This window comes from Anastrepha obliqua, chromosome 3 (assembly GCF_027943255.1).
Source record: "Anastrepha obliqua isolate idAnaObli1 chromosome 3, idAnaObli1_1.0, whole genome shotgun sequence".
In the NCBI taxonomy this organism is placed as follows: domain Eukaryota; kingdom Metazoa; phylum Arthropoda; class Insecta; order Diptera; family Tephritidae; genus Anastrepha; species Anastrepha obliqua.
In genome coordinates, this window is record NC_072894.1 from 48,349,016 (window position 1) to 48,365,592 (window position 16,577).

A 16,577-nucleotide genomic window follows, 5' to 3' on the forward strand; every position below is an offset into this window, starting at 1 on the left:
TCTTTTTAAAAAGTCATCTGTTTGTAAAAGCGTCTGACTGGGATTGTGCAGATATTGTTCCTCTTTCGGAGTTACGATTATAGATAGCTGATGATGCATATAATAGGTATTCAATTCATTCCGACTTTGATTCGGAAAGTAGAACCATACTGAACCTCATTCGGAACCCATAGCTTTAAATGAAGAGCGCTGCAATGTAGACGACAAAACGGTCGGTGAAGGAACTAACCTTGTGATGCTGAACACGAATAAAATTACATTGCAGGAGACAATATCAACACTTAATATAAGCTTGGATTGGGGAGAGCAAAACAATGCTTGCTTAATCCAGGGATGAGCAACACAGGTCGCTTGCGACTCTTTAAACATGTTAGGGCGGCCCGTCAGACATTTCTAAAATTTAATTTATTTTATCGACTTTCTCTCATCAATATATTGTTATAAAATTAATTATAATAAACACCGAAACATATTTATGTGACGAGCATCCAATTTAAAATGTGAAATACAATTGTTCTTTTTCTTGCCTCATTTTGGTAATAAAGAATGCATGTGTGATTTTGATCTCAATGATCTTAATATGGCACTTCAAGATAAAAGACAACAAGTTTAATCACATTTAGAAAACTAGAACATTACTACTTCTTAAAAATACGCACAATATGTATGTCGACATTTTAATCTAAGAAGGCAACGGCTTTCATGAATATATTTTCCTCGCCATTTAATATAGATGGGGTACAAACTGGACATAGTTTCTGAAGGCTGGAAGTGAATGACATGCAGAATAATATATGTACATATATAATTGGCGCTCACCCCAACGGCAAATGGTTTTTCATAAAAAGCTTTTTCGTACCTGAAATACAGTAGATGGCTTGCCATTGCCTGCCGAGGTACGACCGCTATTAGAAAAAATTTGTCCATCGATCAAGACTGAGTGATGCTCGATTATAAAGCTGTTCAGCTTATATTGAAAAAATAGTGCTAAATATCTCATTAAAAACTCAAAGTAAATTCGTTTGTTTTTTTCCTTGTTTGTTTTTCTTTTACATTAAACTTTGAATTATTTTATATTTTTTACTTTAAAGTTCATTATAAGTAAAGTCTTTTAAATTATTAATAAGTGTTATTTTATGTGCGCCCTTCAAAAAATTTCAAAATTGAAATTGACCGGTTGATCAAAAAGGTTGCTCACTCCTGGCTTAAACTATGTTATGACGCTGCAGAGGCTCAGAAACAGTGTGGCACTGATTAAGCGAATGTGCCCAAAACAAGCCAAAACCGAAAATTTCTTAAATTTCGAATGAAACGTATCCCTTTAAAGGGTATAATAAAAATAATAATATAATAAAAACAAATAAGCTTGAATTGCTATCAGTAAAAAAACTACTTTAATTTGTATGGAAAAAACCTCAGTATAGCGACAACCTCGAAAATTGCACAGAGCGCGGTTTTCATTACATGCAAGAATTGAGTTTCCACTGTACTTGTTTGTGAAGAGGAAAAGTAGGCGAAAGTGTTAAAAACTCCCACACACCAAAAAATATATGCACACACATAAATTTTCTTAACACGGCAAGAAAGAAAACTTCGTTTTCGTTAGTTTGTTTAGTTTGAATGTCACAATTGACAACATTACCAGGCCATTCACTGAATCTTCACAAACATGTAATTTCTCCTTCCCTCGAACGTGTCAAAATCGCGACAAATAAAGTTACTTGCACCAAATTAGAGCATCAGAGATATATTAAATATCACGTTTTCCTATTTCTCTCTTCACTTACCTAAAGCTATCTCGATTTCTTTATGCCGTTACATGCAAAATACAACCGTTATGTGAAAAAGGTCATGATACAAAAACACCCAAAAGCAAAGAGTATTTGAGTTAAGCCTCTCAAAAGAGGCTTTGGCAAACAAGTTTTAACTTTGCTGATATGCAAAACTCATTTACTGGGTTAGAAGTTTTTCTTTATAAATTCACTACTAACAATTTTCTTTGGTTGCACACTGGCAGTGTGACAAAAAGTTCATGACGTCACAGAGTGTTTTCGATATTTTAATATGCCTTTTGCTACAGTTTTGCTGTCACATTCCAGTGGTCATTACCTTTTGTGACTCAAGTGACAGTTCAAGCCGAGCTCAGCAAATGTAACTTGGCACTGTTGTTGTACACGAAATTCTTGCTTGCTGCTTTAAATGTGCTTTTAATGCTTCATAGCCTAAAAACATATGCGCATATGTACATAAATATGCATTTGGGTATGCATATATCTTCAAATATATATCTATGTACATATGTATAGTTATTTAATTTTCAGCATATACATATGTACATATATGCCCATGTGTGCATTTATGTATATCACGGCTTCGCGCATATTTTATCCCCTTATCTGTTATTTCATTCATTTGTACGATCGCTGATGCCATTGTTTTATATTTTATTATTTATTTTATTGTCGTTACCGCCGTTGTTGTTTATTTCCGATATACCAAGTGTAAGCAAGGCAACAACACGATTCATAAGCGCACACTAAAAAATGGGCAGTTGACAGAAGCGTTGTGAAGTAAACGGCAGCAGCGGAAAAACAAACGTAATAACAAAGTAGAGGACGGGCAGTAAAAAATATGCTGCTAACTGTAGTTATAGTATTTAACCATTTGGAAAAATATAAGCACCTCATGTAAATGGTGTGCAGTCGCCGTATACGTCGACGCAAGCTGTGCGCGCACATTTCGGTCGCTCGGCTTGTTGGTTCGTTGGTCGTTGGTGGTTGCTCACCTGGGCGATCGGTCGTAGGCGCTGGTAGTTGGTTACAGCGGGTCGCTGTGACCTGACTGATTGTGTATGTTAGTCAAAAAGCATCGAAAAAGTCGGAAATAAAGACGAAACAATTCCAACGGTCTTGTTGTGCGGTGTGGTTGTTAGGCTTTTCTGTTTTACTATATGCTTTCGCTCACTCATTGTAGCTACGAATTTCTCAAGCCAGTGACGGTTCGCAAAAATATATTAAAAATAAAATATCATTGTTGTTTGGAAATGAATAAAATATAAGTGTGTGAAAAAGAAAACATATTTTAGCTGCATACATAAATAATGAAAGTAATAAAAACACAGCTATTGTATGAGGAATCTGCCTACTTGTGTTGATCTCAAAGCGTTTGCTTGGTAAATAAAATGAATTATTTTTTAATTCAAAATTAAAATGGTTAAGAACTAAGAAAAAGTAGTGGAAATATTGATTGCAAGAATATTCTTATGGAAATACCTAAAAGATTTTTTTCAGAATTAAATTATCTGCATACCGAAATGCTACTACCCAGTTTCACTAAAAATATGTAGTTCGTTTCCACGACAGTCGGTTCTACGTAACCGGAGCGACCCGGATTTATATCCGGCCAATCACTATTCCTCGTATATGTATGGGGAATGTTTATGCTGCTGCAACAACAATTAGAAATAGTTTTTTTAGGTATTCGAAATCTTTAGCCGACTCCAGCTCTTTGACGTTATTTGTTATCACCGAAATTGCCACATTAAGAATGCTCTTAGATGTGTAAAAGTACATACATACTTACCACGGATGTTAATCACGTGAACTCGGTTTTTTCTAAGTACCGAAAATCCTATGATTATTAATATGAGTGCCGAGAAAATTTGTGCTTCCTTTTTGTCGTGCGAAATGCCAGTGTTAGTGTGCAAGAAAGAAAATTCAAAATTATATGCAATACCTATTTTCAAAAATGTGTTTTCCTTAGCAGTGTGAATGCGGAATAAGTTAAGATCACAGTTAGAGGACGCCACTTTAAATGATTTGCTGATCTTTAAAACATAATTCAAATATAAAAAATTATAAGTTTCTGACTTTTTTTACTAACTTTACTTAGTGGGGGTTGGAACTAGCAAAAAAGCGGGCGGTTCTGAAAGCCTACCGGAGTTGCTTTCGTATCAATTTGGATTTCGACCTCGAAATTCGGAAGTTCGAGCCGAATACAAATCCTGTTGAAATCTAAATCAGTTGTTTTGTTTGTGCATCTATTTTTTACATTTGTGTTAGAGTGTAAATTTTGAATTCGTGCCAGAGTTTTGATTCTACTCAAAATTTAACAAAACTTTTAATAAAATTAGCAATTTTTTTGTGGAGTCGATTAACATCGAAATCATATAGCAAAATATAATAGTAAAAAAGGAAAATTTTGTGTGACACTAGCAGTCAACTGGCCACCATAGTCGAATGCGTTGGTGTGTGACTACCACTCAGAAGTACACAAGCCCGAATTCCCATAAAAAAACTCGTCCTAAAAAGCATCTGCCGTACGGAGATGGCATAAAACTGTAGAAGCAAAGAATAAATTATTTATTAAATTAAATATTTAATTTACTTTCAGCAATGTTTATTTTAAATTCAGCAAAATTTTACATTTTGCATGTACTCTGACTATTTAAATCAGCACTCAGCTCTTCTTATTGCTGCCTTCTTTAACACGATCTCCTTTGGCTATGACTATGTCTGGATTAAGTACTATAAATTCCAACAAGATTGTGCTTTGGGTTGCTTTCGTATGTTTTCTCCCTCGTATAAAAAATTGCATAATTTATAAACAAATAATAAGAAATATGCTTAATTTTTTTTATTTCATATGAGTAATTATTTTATATGAATAATAATGATAATGAGTTATCGTTTTGATAACTTAAAAAAATCGTACTTATACCTTATCGGAATTATTCACAAAGAAGTTTCACGATGAAGAACAATCATCGACTATAGATTTCGATAAATTAATATATAAAAGATTTTTAAAAAATTATAATTGTGGTGGAAGTGTTCATAAAATTTTGGTACTTTTTCTAAAAAATATTTTTTATCACTTTAGTATTTTCTTAACACTTTTTTAGTTATTATTTTTTTAATTCTTGCTTGCAGCTAACATTGTTCAAAGTCACTAGGAATATACCAATGTTATGTAAAACTTGCGAAAACAATTTGCTAATTTAATTGGAAACTCCTCTTGAAATCGACCAAAGCATCATGGCATCCACAACAACAGAAGATCCGGATATAAAAGTGACTCTGGAGGATTTGCCAATAACATTTAGGGTAAGTTTGTACTTTTACGAGTTGTTAATAGCACTTAAGAGATATGCGAGGGCTGCACCTTGGGTTTTGAGATCGTCCATAAGTTTATTAAATTTGAAGATTCCATTGCACCAATCCCCACGAGCCCTTTTTGACCGATTGTCACATTATGTGGTATCCGCGAATAAAGTTTTTAGTCAAGGAAATGTTCATGCAATATTGAAATGATTGTAAGGTACAAAAGAGGTCTTCACGTTACTACAAGTCTGGGTGGAATTCAAAGCGACATAAAACAAATTAAATATTGATCCAGAAGCTGATTGCTGGAAAGTCCTCGAAGAAGTCTGAAGTATTTTTTCTTTCAAAGAGCAAACGGATGACATATATATTATAGCTATACAAGGTGAAGTCCAAAATCTTTTTAATGAGTTAGTGCGTTGGAATTTACATCCCTAGCTGACTTCCAGTGAAAGCTTGGTGACATTCGGTTCAGTGGAAATTAAGTTATTGCGTCTAAATTGTCAGTATATTTGCGCATCGGTACAAAAATGACTTTCCAACAATGAGCTAATATCAAATTTTGTCCTAAAGTCAGTAAAACGTGTACCGAAACATTTGAATTGATGGAAAACGTTTATGACGATGATTGCCCATCTCGTGCCAGAGTTCATGAGGGGTTTACACGTTTTAGAGATGGTTGTGAAATCAGTAATCACCGAAAACTCCATGCAAATGGGGTTAGAGTTAAATATCTTCAAAACATCGATTTATCGCATTTTAACTAATCATTTGGGCTTAGGAAGGGTCTAGGCACGTTTCATTCCGTACAAGTTAACTGAGGACCAAAAATTGCTTAGAATTCAACATTCGAAAAATCTTATTAAAGAGGTGAGAAAAGACGACAACTTCCTTTACAACATTGTAACTGGTGATAAAACTGGTGTTTCCAACATGAACCTGAAACTAAGCGTCAAAGTGCCGAATGGAAGGCCCCAGACGAGCCACCACCCAGAAAATTGTGTTTGGAGAAGTCAAAAATGAAATCGATGCTCATTTGTTTTTACGGTTCCAAGGGAATTGTCCACAAGGAGCTCGTACCATTGGACCAAACTGTCAATGCAAATTTTCTATCTTGTAATTTTGAAGCGTTTGTTGCATCGCATTCGTCGGATTCGCCCTGAATACCGCGAAGGAGAAACCCTGGCGCTTATTGTAAGATAATGCACTATCTCATCGATCCACTCTAGTGACGGATTTTTTTAAAAGAAATTGCATTTTAATCCATCAATCACTTACCGTATTCAGTCGGTATGGCTCCCTGTGACTTCTACCTGTGAAAGAAAAAACGTTTTGCGTCCGTAGAGGCCATCCAAAAGGCTTGTAGCGACAGCCTGAAGGGCATTCTGGCCAATGACCTGAAACACTCTTTCGAAAAGCTTTTAGATCGCGCCATAACAGTGTATCGAGGCCAGAGGGAGCTATTTTGAATAAACAAACTGGAAGTTATCAGAACAAAGCTCCTGTCGTTTCTATTCTAGCTCAGTCATGCTTATATTTGACTTCACCTTGTATGTATATGTACTTATATGTATATTTGTATGTCATATACGCTTTCTCCATATTTCATTTCAATTCGCGAAGAGGCTTTATATTGAATGCTTTATCAGCAACGGGGGATTGGCGAGCAACAGTTTTACCTCTTTGAAAATGTATATTATGATACTTTTTTATTTGCCTTATGTTTTTATTGTTGTTTCCTTTATTACATTTTTGATAAACTATTTGGTTTGTTTTGCAAATGCCGGTCGTGATGCCATGAAAATATTCTTTTTAAATTTACTTTTTTCTTGTGATAAATGGACTCATGTTTCCGAAACCGTACAGCGCAAGTACTATTTCGTTTGGAAAATATGTTTATTTTACTGAATATAAAATTAATGGTAATATATAATAAAACTATATATAATATAATATACAGGGGGCCCACTTAGCGTTCAGAAATTTAGTCATCGCTTTTCTGATATTGACAGCTAAAATAATAACTGTGAACATGGGTAACTACTGTGTGACCGATTCGAAAACGTGTAAATATCTTGAGGTTCTGAGAAAACATGTGTGTAGGATATATGGGTTTGATGCCAGTAGGCTTGTACTTTTTGTAGTGGTGTTGGTAATTAATCCATTGACTATTGTACATTCCCTGAAGAGATTTTAGTATAATTTTCCGAATATCTCTGATAGTTAAATATGCACTGAAGTGAAGCGGTTCTCGAGCGGCTTCTTTGGCTCTGGCATCAGCGCACTCGTTGCCTAGTATTCCAGCATGACCCGGAACTCACATGATCCTTATGGAATTTTTATTTAATAAGATATTATTTCGGGTTTCGGTGATTAATGGAGGGAAGAATACCTGCAACCAAACTAAATTAACTATTTTTAATTTTTACTTTTAACAAAGGCAAACTATAACTTTCCCCTAGAACGTTAATGCAGTTTTAATATGCCCAGCTTTTTAGAAGCGGAAAAATTATACCATATACAAAAAAAAAAAAAAATATTGAACTTAAATTAGATGAATTTCCAAACCGTATAAACCTTTAAAATCAGACCGGAAGTATGTTGATTGCACATGCCTTTATTAAAATATTACGTATAATAAATAAAAAAATATTTATTGCCTTTTTATGTACACAAGTGCTCCCAACCACATAAAGTTTTTTCGCGCAATTATCTTTCACTCAAAAATGACCGAACAAAATTAAAAATTTTACTTTTTTAGCTCATTGTATACAGACAGTAATTTCATATTGTTCCATATGTAAAAATATACACACTAGGTAGGCTGTATAAACAGTACAGATGTGTATGTAATGTGAATACATTCGTGCTTATGTACATATGCACGTATTTAGTTATAATACAAATACTATAGTTTGCGCTAAAGCACCACTAAATGACTCTTATTGCTCAGGTTTTTCCCCGTCCACGTAGACCAAGCGACACTCATCGCTGCACATCGAAATTTTGTCGATTGTGATAAGAACTCAATGCTACCCGCTTTACCGTTGCCCATTCTCCATTTTTCATTTTCCATACAATTATTTACAAGTTACTAATTTACACTGCAATATTTGTATTTGTACGGCTGTTTTACGGCGGCCGGTGAAACACCAAAATAAAGAAAAGGTTTTTTCTAATAGCGATCGCCCCTCGGCAGGCAATGGCAAACCATCGAATGTATTTGTGCCATGAAAAAGCTCCCCATAAAAAATTTCTGCCGTTCGGAGTCAGCTTGAAACTGTAGGTCCCTCCGTTTGTGGAACAACATCAAGACGCATACCACAAATAGGAGGAGGAACTCGGCCAAACATATATAAGGCTGTTTTAGACGTTTACAATTTGTTAATTTGAAAAATATACTTCCACGCCAGACTGGCATTCATTCTTTAAAGTGCTCGGTTACATCTGGTATCGGTACACAATACTCTACTGAGCCGAATGTACAGTTTGTCAAGGAAGTGTTTTAACCTATACTAATCAAGCGAAATTCAGACATATTGCTTAAGAATTTATGTATGTATGTATGTATTTGCTCAATCTTTGGTTTTATTTGACTAATAAGAAAATTGATTTGTGGAACAAGTTTGTAGCATTTAGATATTTTCTTTTATTTTACAACGATTTATTTGCTGTTTGGCAAAAAGCAAATATTCATTCGATAGAACTCTTTCTGCTCTACAAAACTTTAATATGCTAATTGTATCTTTGAGATATTTAATTTTTTATTAATTTTGAACCTTATAAAGGGGATACCCAGGAGGCAAAAATCAACTTTTTCGACACCTGCTCTTCTTTGCTTTTCATCGAGGTCAAAAAGCTGCCGAAGCACTCCGGGACATTTGCGACGCGAATGGAGAAGGTGCATAGGCAAGTCTACAGCACGGAAATGGTTTGCAAAGTTCAAAGATGGCGCCTTGATGACGATGACACGTCCCTCAGCGGAAGGCTTTCTGAATTCGATGAAGAACGTCTTAATTCACTTTTGAAGGAGAAGGGTCGCCAAACCGGAATTAGCGGAAAAAATGAACTACGATCATAAGACGATTCCCAATCACCTTCATTCAATGGGATTTACCGAAAATTGGAACCCTGGGTTCCTCACGAGCTCAACAGAAAAGCAAAGAAAGTCGCCTTCAAGTTGCTTCTCAGCATCTCGCCAGCCATCGAGCAACACGCACTCATAAACAGAGCTTTTTGTACGGAATCGTCACGGTAGATGAAAAATGGTGCCTATACATCAATATGAAGCAAATAAAGGAGTGGGTGGTTCCAGTAGATACGCCAAAGTCGAGAGTCAAGGCGGATCTTCACCCAAAGAAGATCATAATATATGTCTGATGGGACTGGGACTACATGGTGCACTGGAAAATGCTCGCTAAAAACGCTAGGAACTTATGCCCAATAAATGAGGTCAAAACCGTACAGGTCATATTTACTACCAAACCAAAATTACTGTAGTTCCAATTTAAATAAATGGCAAAACACTTACAACAGAACCAGTCTGGGAATTCACTTGTGCTCGAAACTAAATTGGACGTACCACGTCAAGCAAAAAGTCAAACAAATAAACGGAAAACATCTACAACTTCATTGGTTTGTCTGCAAAGATTAAACTAATCTGGTTATATGGACTACGGGAGTGACGAACGGCTAAAAATATTCATATAGCAAAAATCCAACGACTACAATCGATAATTCTTCGAATTTGGACCATGTCTGACAACTACACGAGAAATGATGTCATCCATACGACTTTTAAAATAGCAACAGTAGACGAATAAATCAAAAAGATAACGATAAGGCACTTTGACAAAATACACAAAACCAATAATGCAGAAATCAACAAACTTGTGGAAAGTGAAAGAAAAACTAAAAGAGTCTAAAGAGAACTCGATCAAGCGACCTATTGAATGCGATAAAAGAATAAATATGTGACCCTTTAACTTCTATTTGGAGCATAAGGTATCAACCACTCCTCTTCGCCAACGGACACGGTTTTGTGCTAGGAATCTTAGTTCGTTTTGCGATAAACCAAGAGACTTCGTTTCCACATTTGTTGAGCGCTGCCAGGTGATAAGTGGTCTGTGAATTACTCCACCATTTCGGTGAAATCGAGCCATTTATGATCATACGCCTATATGGGCATCTTGTGCCAATAATGTTTTTGAGCTTTGCTCAACCCTGTGAATGTTTTATGGCAACTTTTTTCTTTAAATATGCCCACAAATTTTCTACTGGACTAATTTCCCGACTGTGGGCTCGTGTATCCAGTACTTTATTGCTATTAAAAAGAAGCCTTAGGTTTTGGATTGTTGTGCTGGTAGAATTTAAACTGAAATTTGTTATCAACAATGAAGCCAAATTTTGTTGCACTATTTGTCAAATGGCATTGCAGAATATTTAAATACCTTATCTTTTGTAAGCACCAATTTCCTTGCTGGATATGTATCCCCACACCATGACCGAATGTTTGTCTTATTTCACTGTCGGTATAGTATTCCGCCTTTCCAGTGCTTTCAATAGATGCCTCCACACTTTGTTGGGTCCATGATTTTAATACAGCATAATTCTAGACTCATCGTAAAATTATACATCCTCTAATAGCTATCTGGTTGAGCTACTTGTATGTACGTATGTTATAGCGAAAAATAACCGCTTTTCAATGTGCTGTGCAGAAATCAAAGGCTTCTTTCGACCAACTAGTGAAGACTAATTGTGCTTTTGGAAAACTTGGAGACCTATTTCCTGAGAATCTTCCACCACACAATCATTTCAAAGCTCACTAGGAGAATTTCTTGCCGAAATCTGCGGGTGTGCGGTTACTTTTCTCACCACAATACGTTCGATGTGGACAAATATTTTCCGTGGTTTGCCACTTGCAGATTTTGGCTCCAGCCTATTTTAATTTTTTGCACAATTTATTATGTATAAACAGTTTGTCTTAAAAAGTTAAATAAAACATATATGATAATTTTCGCTCAACTTTTCCTAAAGTATAATTGCATATAAGAATAATAAATCGATTGCGTTACGTCAAACAATGCCCATTTACCGGGTTTTTTTGCGTTCTTTATATTATATTTTACGTACGATTTGATATTTTAATCAGCAAATCACACTCAGCAATCAAGTCTGTTTACCGTTTTTTTTTGTGTTCTTTATATTTTACGTACGATTTTATATTTTAATCAACAAACCATTCTTACGGTCACTTTTTAACTGATTGATGACTAAACCATGAGATAGCAGTGAGATAACGGTATATCAAATCATCTTAGCAAATGATGCGGAAAATAGATAAAACGATTTCTTATCAGCAGAGAAGAATTTGTTTTGTTTTTGCTTGCTTTGGTGAATGCAAAAGGTTTACGATTACGAAGTACTGGTAACTATGAGTGTTGATGAAATAAATTTGAAATTCAGTAAGAAGCGATAGTTTTAGTTAGAGGTGCAAATATCTTGAATATTTTAGTATGTCAAAACATTTTCTTAACAAACTATTTGTTTGTATAAATTACTTATATTGTAGAAAATACTAGGTTGTTCAAAATTTATGAATATCAATACATTTGTTCCAAGGAGATTCCAACGAGGGCTACAAAATGCGCTTCCTCTGCTTCTTTGACCTCATCATTTGATGAACAACCTCTTTCCCAGCACGCATTTGTTTTGGTCTGCAAAGAGTTGGAAGTCGCAATGGGCCAAATCTGGGGAATACGGTGGATTATCCAACAATTCGAACCTTAATTAAGGGAGTTTAGCCCCTATCAAAACGCTTTTGTGACAATTTTTTTCTTTTTCAAACTGGGTATTTTTACACACATTTGTTCCTTCGTATCCCAAACAACTGATGCTAACACCTTCTTAGCGGATTTCTGGACAATAACTCGTTTCGGAGCCGAAGAAACAGGTTCATACCACTCTCTAGCCTCTTGTTTTGAACAAGGATCATAACTACAGATCATGGCCTAGGGCTTTTACTAAATCTCTTTCAGTCACTCGATGATTCTCCAATAAGATATTCCGTATTTTTTCAACAATTTCTGGAGTTGTTGTTGTTTTTGGACGTCCGTGACGTGGATCGTCTTCAAGGCAGTTCATCTTTCTATTGAACTAATTGAAAACGCAAAGTCCCTATACATTTTCAACATTCGATCATAAAGTCCCTGTGCTCTAATCATAGTTGGCCAGCAGCCATCAAAGCCACGGTTAGCAAACGGGTTACTCTAACCCGCAAGCGAGCTTGGCAGGCTGAGAGAGGCTGCAGATGGACAAAACTGATGTTACCTGTCATGTCTGACCGACTGTCACAGTTCCTCCCGTCACTAAGCAGAGGTGACTGTAGGAGGCTTGTTGGACTGATGACGGGCCACCTTCTATGGGCAAATCACATAGAAAAGGTGGACATCTCAGACAGTGCACTTTGCCCAGCATGTGGAGAGGAGGATGAGACGACGGACCACTTTCTGTGCATCTGCCCCGCCTTCGCTCGAATCAGGCTTGGGACTGATGTGTTAAGAAGCGACCACCTTGGCTCCTTGGCACCACAAGATCTACTCAAATTTCTTCGGAGCTCGAGTAGATTTAAAGAAAATTAAAAAGGGAACCCGAGTGCAGTACAATGGATTTAATTGTGTCTGAGTGCTGCACTTGCTAGTCTGTCCCAACAAAAAAAAAAAAAAAAAAACCAGAAAAACCATAGTTGGCACTAAAAATCTTGTATTCATGTATTGCAAACTGGTGCCTTTCGGAGCCTACCTACAGACATACTTGTATATGTACATATCCATGTATTGTATTTACGTTCTTCTGCCTTTTAAATTGCTCTAACTTATATCTTCAACTTTTATTTAATTAAAAAACGAGTTACGACCTCTATTTGGTTTTTACAATTACAAAAAATATTTGCTTCGAAAATGTTCTAATTTTCAGCCGGGCAGTAATATAAATCATAATTTTTTAAAAGAAAAAAAATTTTCAATGTTGTATTGTGTAAGCATCATAAAAAAATTGACGCAGGACGTACGAAGAATGAAGAGTTTTTGCACTTCGCGCTTTAAAAAAAAACGTCTGAACACTTGTTATAGCATATTTGCCTATGTTATATATAATTAATTAATTTAATTAATTAATTCGCTAAATAACTTTAAGAAGGATGATTCTCATAAATTATGCAGTTTGCAATAGACTTCTAGAAAATTTTAAAGCATCCTTCTATAACTTGTTTGCTCCACTTTGAACAGATTTGAAAAATACCAATCTCAAGAAGGTTCTTCAACTTAACACTCATCATACCTGTAATCACCCTCTCAGGGGTAAAATTGTGTACTATATTTTGCCAGCATTTTGCCTAGTTGTCCAAGAACTTTCTCAGCCGAACGACTTGCAGAGAAAAATGTTTTCTGGTCTAGATAGACTCTCACAATACAGGTTGTTCCATTTACGATGGTGTTTTTACTAAAGACTACTATTTTCTTGGAATGGGGCTCTGCTCAGTGGCTAGCTTAGGGGGAAAACTGGGTTGAGGTAAGGAGACGAAAGAAATTGATGTGGGTTTTTGTCGAGACAGACTAGCAAGTGCAGCACTCAGACACAATTAAATTCATTGTACTGCACGCGGATTCCCTTTTTAATTTTCTTTAAATCTACTCGACCTCGTTACCCGCGATACCCACGAGTCCCGGCACCCATGCTAGCATCAGGCTATTATGCCTACCGGCATACATAGTTCAGCCTAGATTTACAGGACTCGACTACCCTTCATGTGCTTGGGAGGCTGTCTAAGGCCATGAGCGCAGCTTGGCTGTCGCTGCAGACACATATAGATCTGTTTCTTCATCTATTTTCCACAACAAAGTTCATTGCTTCTTGAACTGCATACACCTCCGCTTGAAACACAGATGCGTGCATTCCAAGGGCAAAGTGCAGTTTGGTTCCACTGGATTTCACGTAGATCCCAGGGCTGGAGCTGTGCTCGGGGCTGCGAAAACAGTGTTTGCCGGGCTAATTTTCTGAGTTTGACCACGATTGAACCTCTGGCAGCACCGCACTGTATCTCTTGTCAAGCACGTTTGTGGATAGCATGGAGTCAAGAGGCATGACAAGGACCGTTGGATCGAAGTCTATGCCTACTCTGTTGTCCAGCGCCGTACAGGGGTCGTTCCAATTCCCATTGTGATTCAGCCTGCTTATGACCTTCAAGGCCTCTCCTTGGATGAAAACATCAAGTGGTGGTAAACTAATCAGATCATCCAATACCGGGCCTGAAGTAGTCGGAAAAGCTCCGACGCAACAGATGACCACAGTGTATTGTACTCTCGATAAGGTCGTCCTGACTCCCACGAGAGGGAGTCTACTCATCCAGACCACTAATGCATAGGTGATAATAGGTCTTATCATAACCGTGTAGATCCGTTTTCCCAAAAAATCCACTTGCACTGCCAGAAGGATGTCAGTGCTTTGGATGTCTTTGTTTCAACGTGTGATTTCCATAGGAGCTTACTATCGAGGATTACTCCAAGATATTTAATTTTCTTGGATAGCTGGATTGTGACTTCTTTTAGCTTAGGCAGAACGAGTCCATAAAGCTTCCTCCTTCTGGTGAAGAGGACAATACCAGTCTTGGTGGGATTTGCCCATTATTTACATACGTGCCCGCCTATCGAACTTAGAGATGAGCCGATATGGTGTTTAGTTATAAATCAAGTAATCATAACTGCTTTCGAACATGAACTCGAATGGCCTTGTGAAGATCTGCATACATCTATATCATATCTTAATAGATGTGGATTTATTTAAAAAGCCATCAATGAAAAAAAGCTAATGTTTCTAAGTTTTTGGGGCCATTGTATCAAACTGCAGTCTAAAAAGCTTTTTGCTCGGCTAGAGGCATTAATCTCGCAACACTTATTAAATGCGAAATGTATTTAGTTGCAAAATAAAATACTTATACCATTTATGTATTTTGAAATTGTAAAAAAATGTACTATTTATTTTTACTTTTAGGTAAAATACGTAGGCTGCGAAGTGGCTCGTGGAATTTGGGGCATTAAATATACCCGACGGCCGGTGGACATCATGGTTTCGGCAGCCAAGCGCAAAACACCCAAACAACCCTTAACACAATGCAACCTCAAAGTATCAACTGAAGGCATTACTGTCGACATAATAGGCTCACAATCAAATCTGAATAATTGGTCATATCCGATTGATACAATTTCATATGGCGTACAAGATATAGTCTTCAACCGCGTATTCGCAATGATTGTCGTGAAAGATGAAGAACATCCAAATCCCTTCGAAGTGCACGCTTTCGTGTGCGATAGTCGTGCAACGGCAAGAAAACTTACATATGCGCTGGCGGCTGCATTTCAAGAGTATTCGCGGGTTGTAGGTGCGACAGGTAAAACATCACAGACCGATAGCATTACGCCAACACGGCAAAGGTTCGCAATCGATTTGCGCTCACCCGAGCAACAAGCAGGCGATGAGGAGGAAGAGACGGAGGCATAAGCTGGGTATGAATGCTGAAGATAATTTAGTGAATTGATGGTGATTTTCATAGTTTTAGCTCTCTTTTAAATCAAATAGCTCTCACACTACTTAACTTATCTGTTTACAGTTTACCAAAGGATATCGACAGCGGTGTAATGTGATTCAAGTGAAAAATTTGTGTACTTAAGTTATACCAATGAGTTCATACAAAGTAGTTGATGTTTAAAGCTTTAAGAGAGTATTTTTTTTTTTTAACGGATTAAAGCAACCAAAAATAATATAAGCCTCAGTAAGTCGTACGTTGTAGATATCGCAGCTTTATGTGTATTTAGTATTTCTGTAATTAGACACTAGTTTCGAATTTGTGTATTTGAAAAAGTCAAAAAAATGTCTATCCACCAGAATTCCTATATTATTATTTCTTAGTTTAAGCGAACTGTGAACTGTTAATTTTAATAAAAATGAGAATAATGTACTCTGTGTATATATAACACAATCCAACATATTTGCGGTTGAAAATAGTCCGGAAAAAAATTAGAAGGAATTGTCGTTATTTTGGATACAGAGAATGAAGAAAACACAAGAGGAAAATGGAATTGCAATGAAAGGAAGGTGGAATTGCAGAACAGAAAAAAAGGTGGAATGTAAAAATGAAAATTTCACCAAACGATTAGAGTGGGAGTAAAGGAAAGACACGACAAAATTCGGAAAGATAGCATAAAGGGAAGCCAGAGTATTTGCAAATAAGTCATTTCAGATATGACCAAATTTTCCAAATCATCTGTTTATTTTCATACTTTGGCAGTGCAGTTTGTACGATGACAAAAATCGCTTTATCCTAATTAGAAAAGAAATTAACGTGGAAGACCGTTACACATATTTAGAATTCATTACGAATTTAACTTACTATTCTAAAAAAGTGTGGAAAAGATATGTACT

At 36.4% G+C, this 16,577-nt stretch overlaps 1 protein-coding gene across 8 annotated transcripts in view; it reads left to right on the top strand.

Annotated features, from left to right (window-relative positions):
• Nucleotides 1-16,032, top strand: part of LOC129242566 (uncharacterized) — a 28,945-nt gene extending 12,913 nt beyond the window's left edge. For 7 of the 8 annotated variants that reach the window (XM_054879280.1, XM_054879281.1, XM_054879282.1 and 4 more), the window contains exons 2-4: nt 4,932-5,105; nt 15,150-15,695; nt 15,766-16,032. In XM_054879280.1, the coding sequence (XP_054735255.1) occupies nt 5,037-5,105; nt 15,150-15,656 (576 nt within the window). In that variant the 5' untranslated portion in view covers nt 4,932-5,036 and the 3' untranslated portion in view covers nt 15,657-15,695; nt 15,766-16,032. Of the gene's footprint in view, nt 1-3,070; nt 3,173-4,931; nt 5,106-15,149; nt 15,696-15,765 lie in introns of those variants that run through there. The other variant, XM_054879285.1, reaches the window with a different exon arrangement.
• Nucleotides 16,033-16,577: the final 545 nt, after the last annotated feature.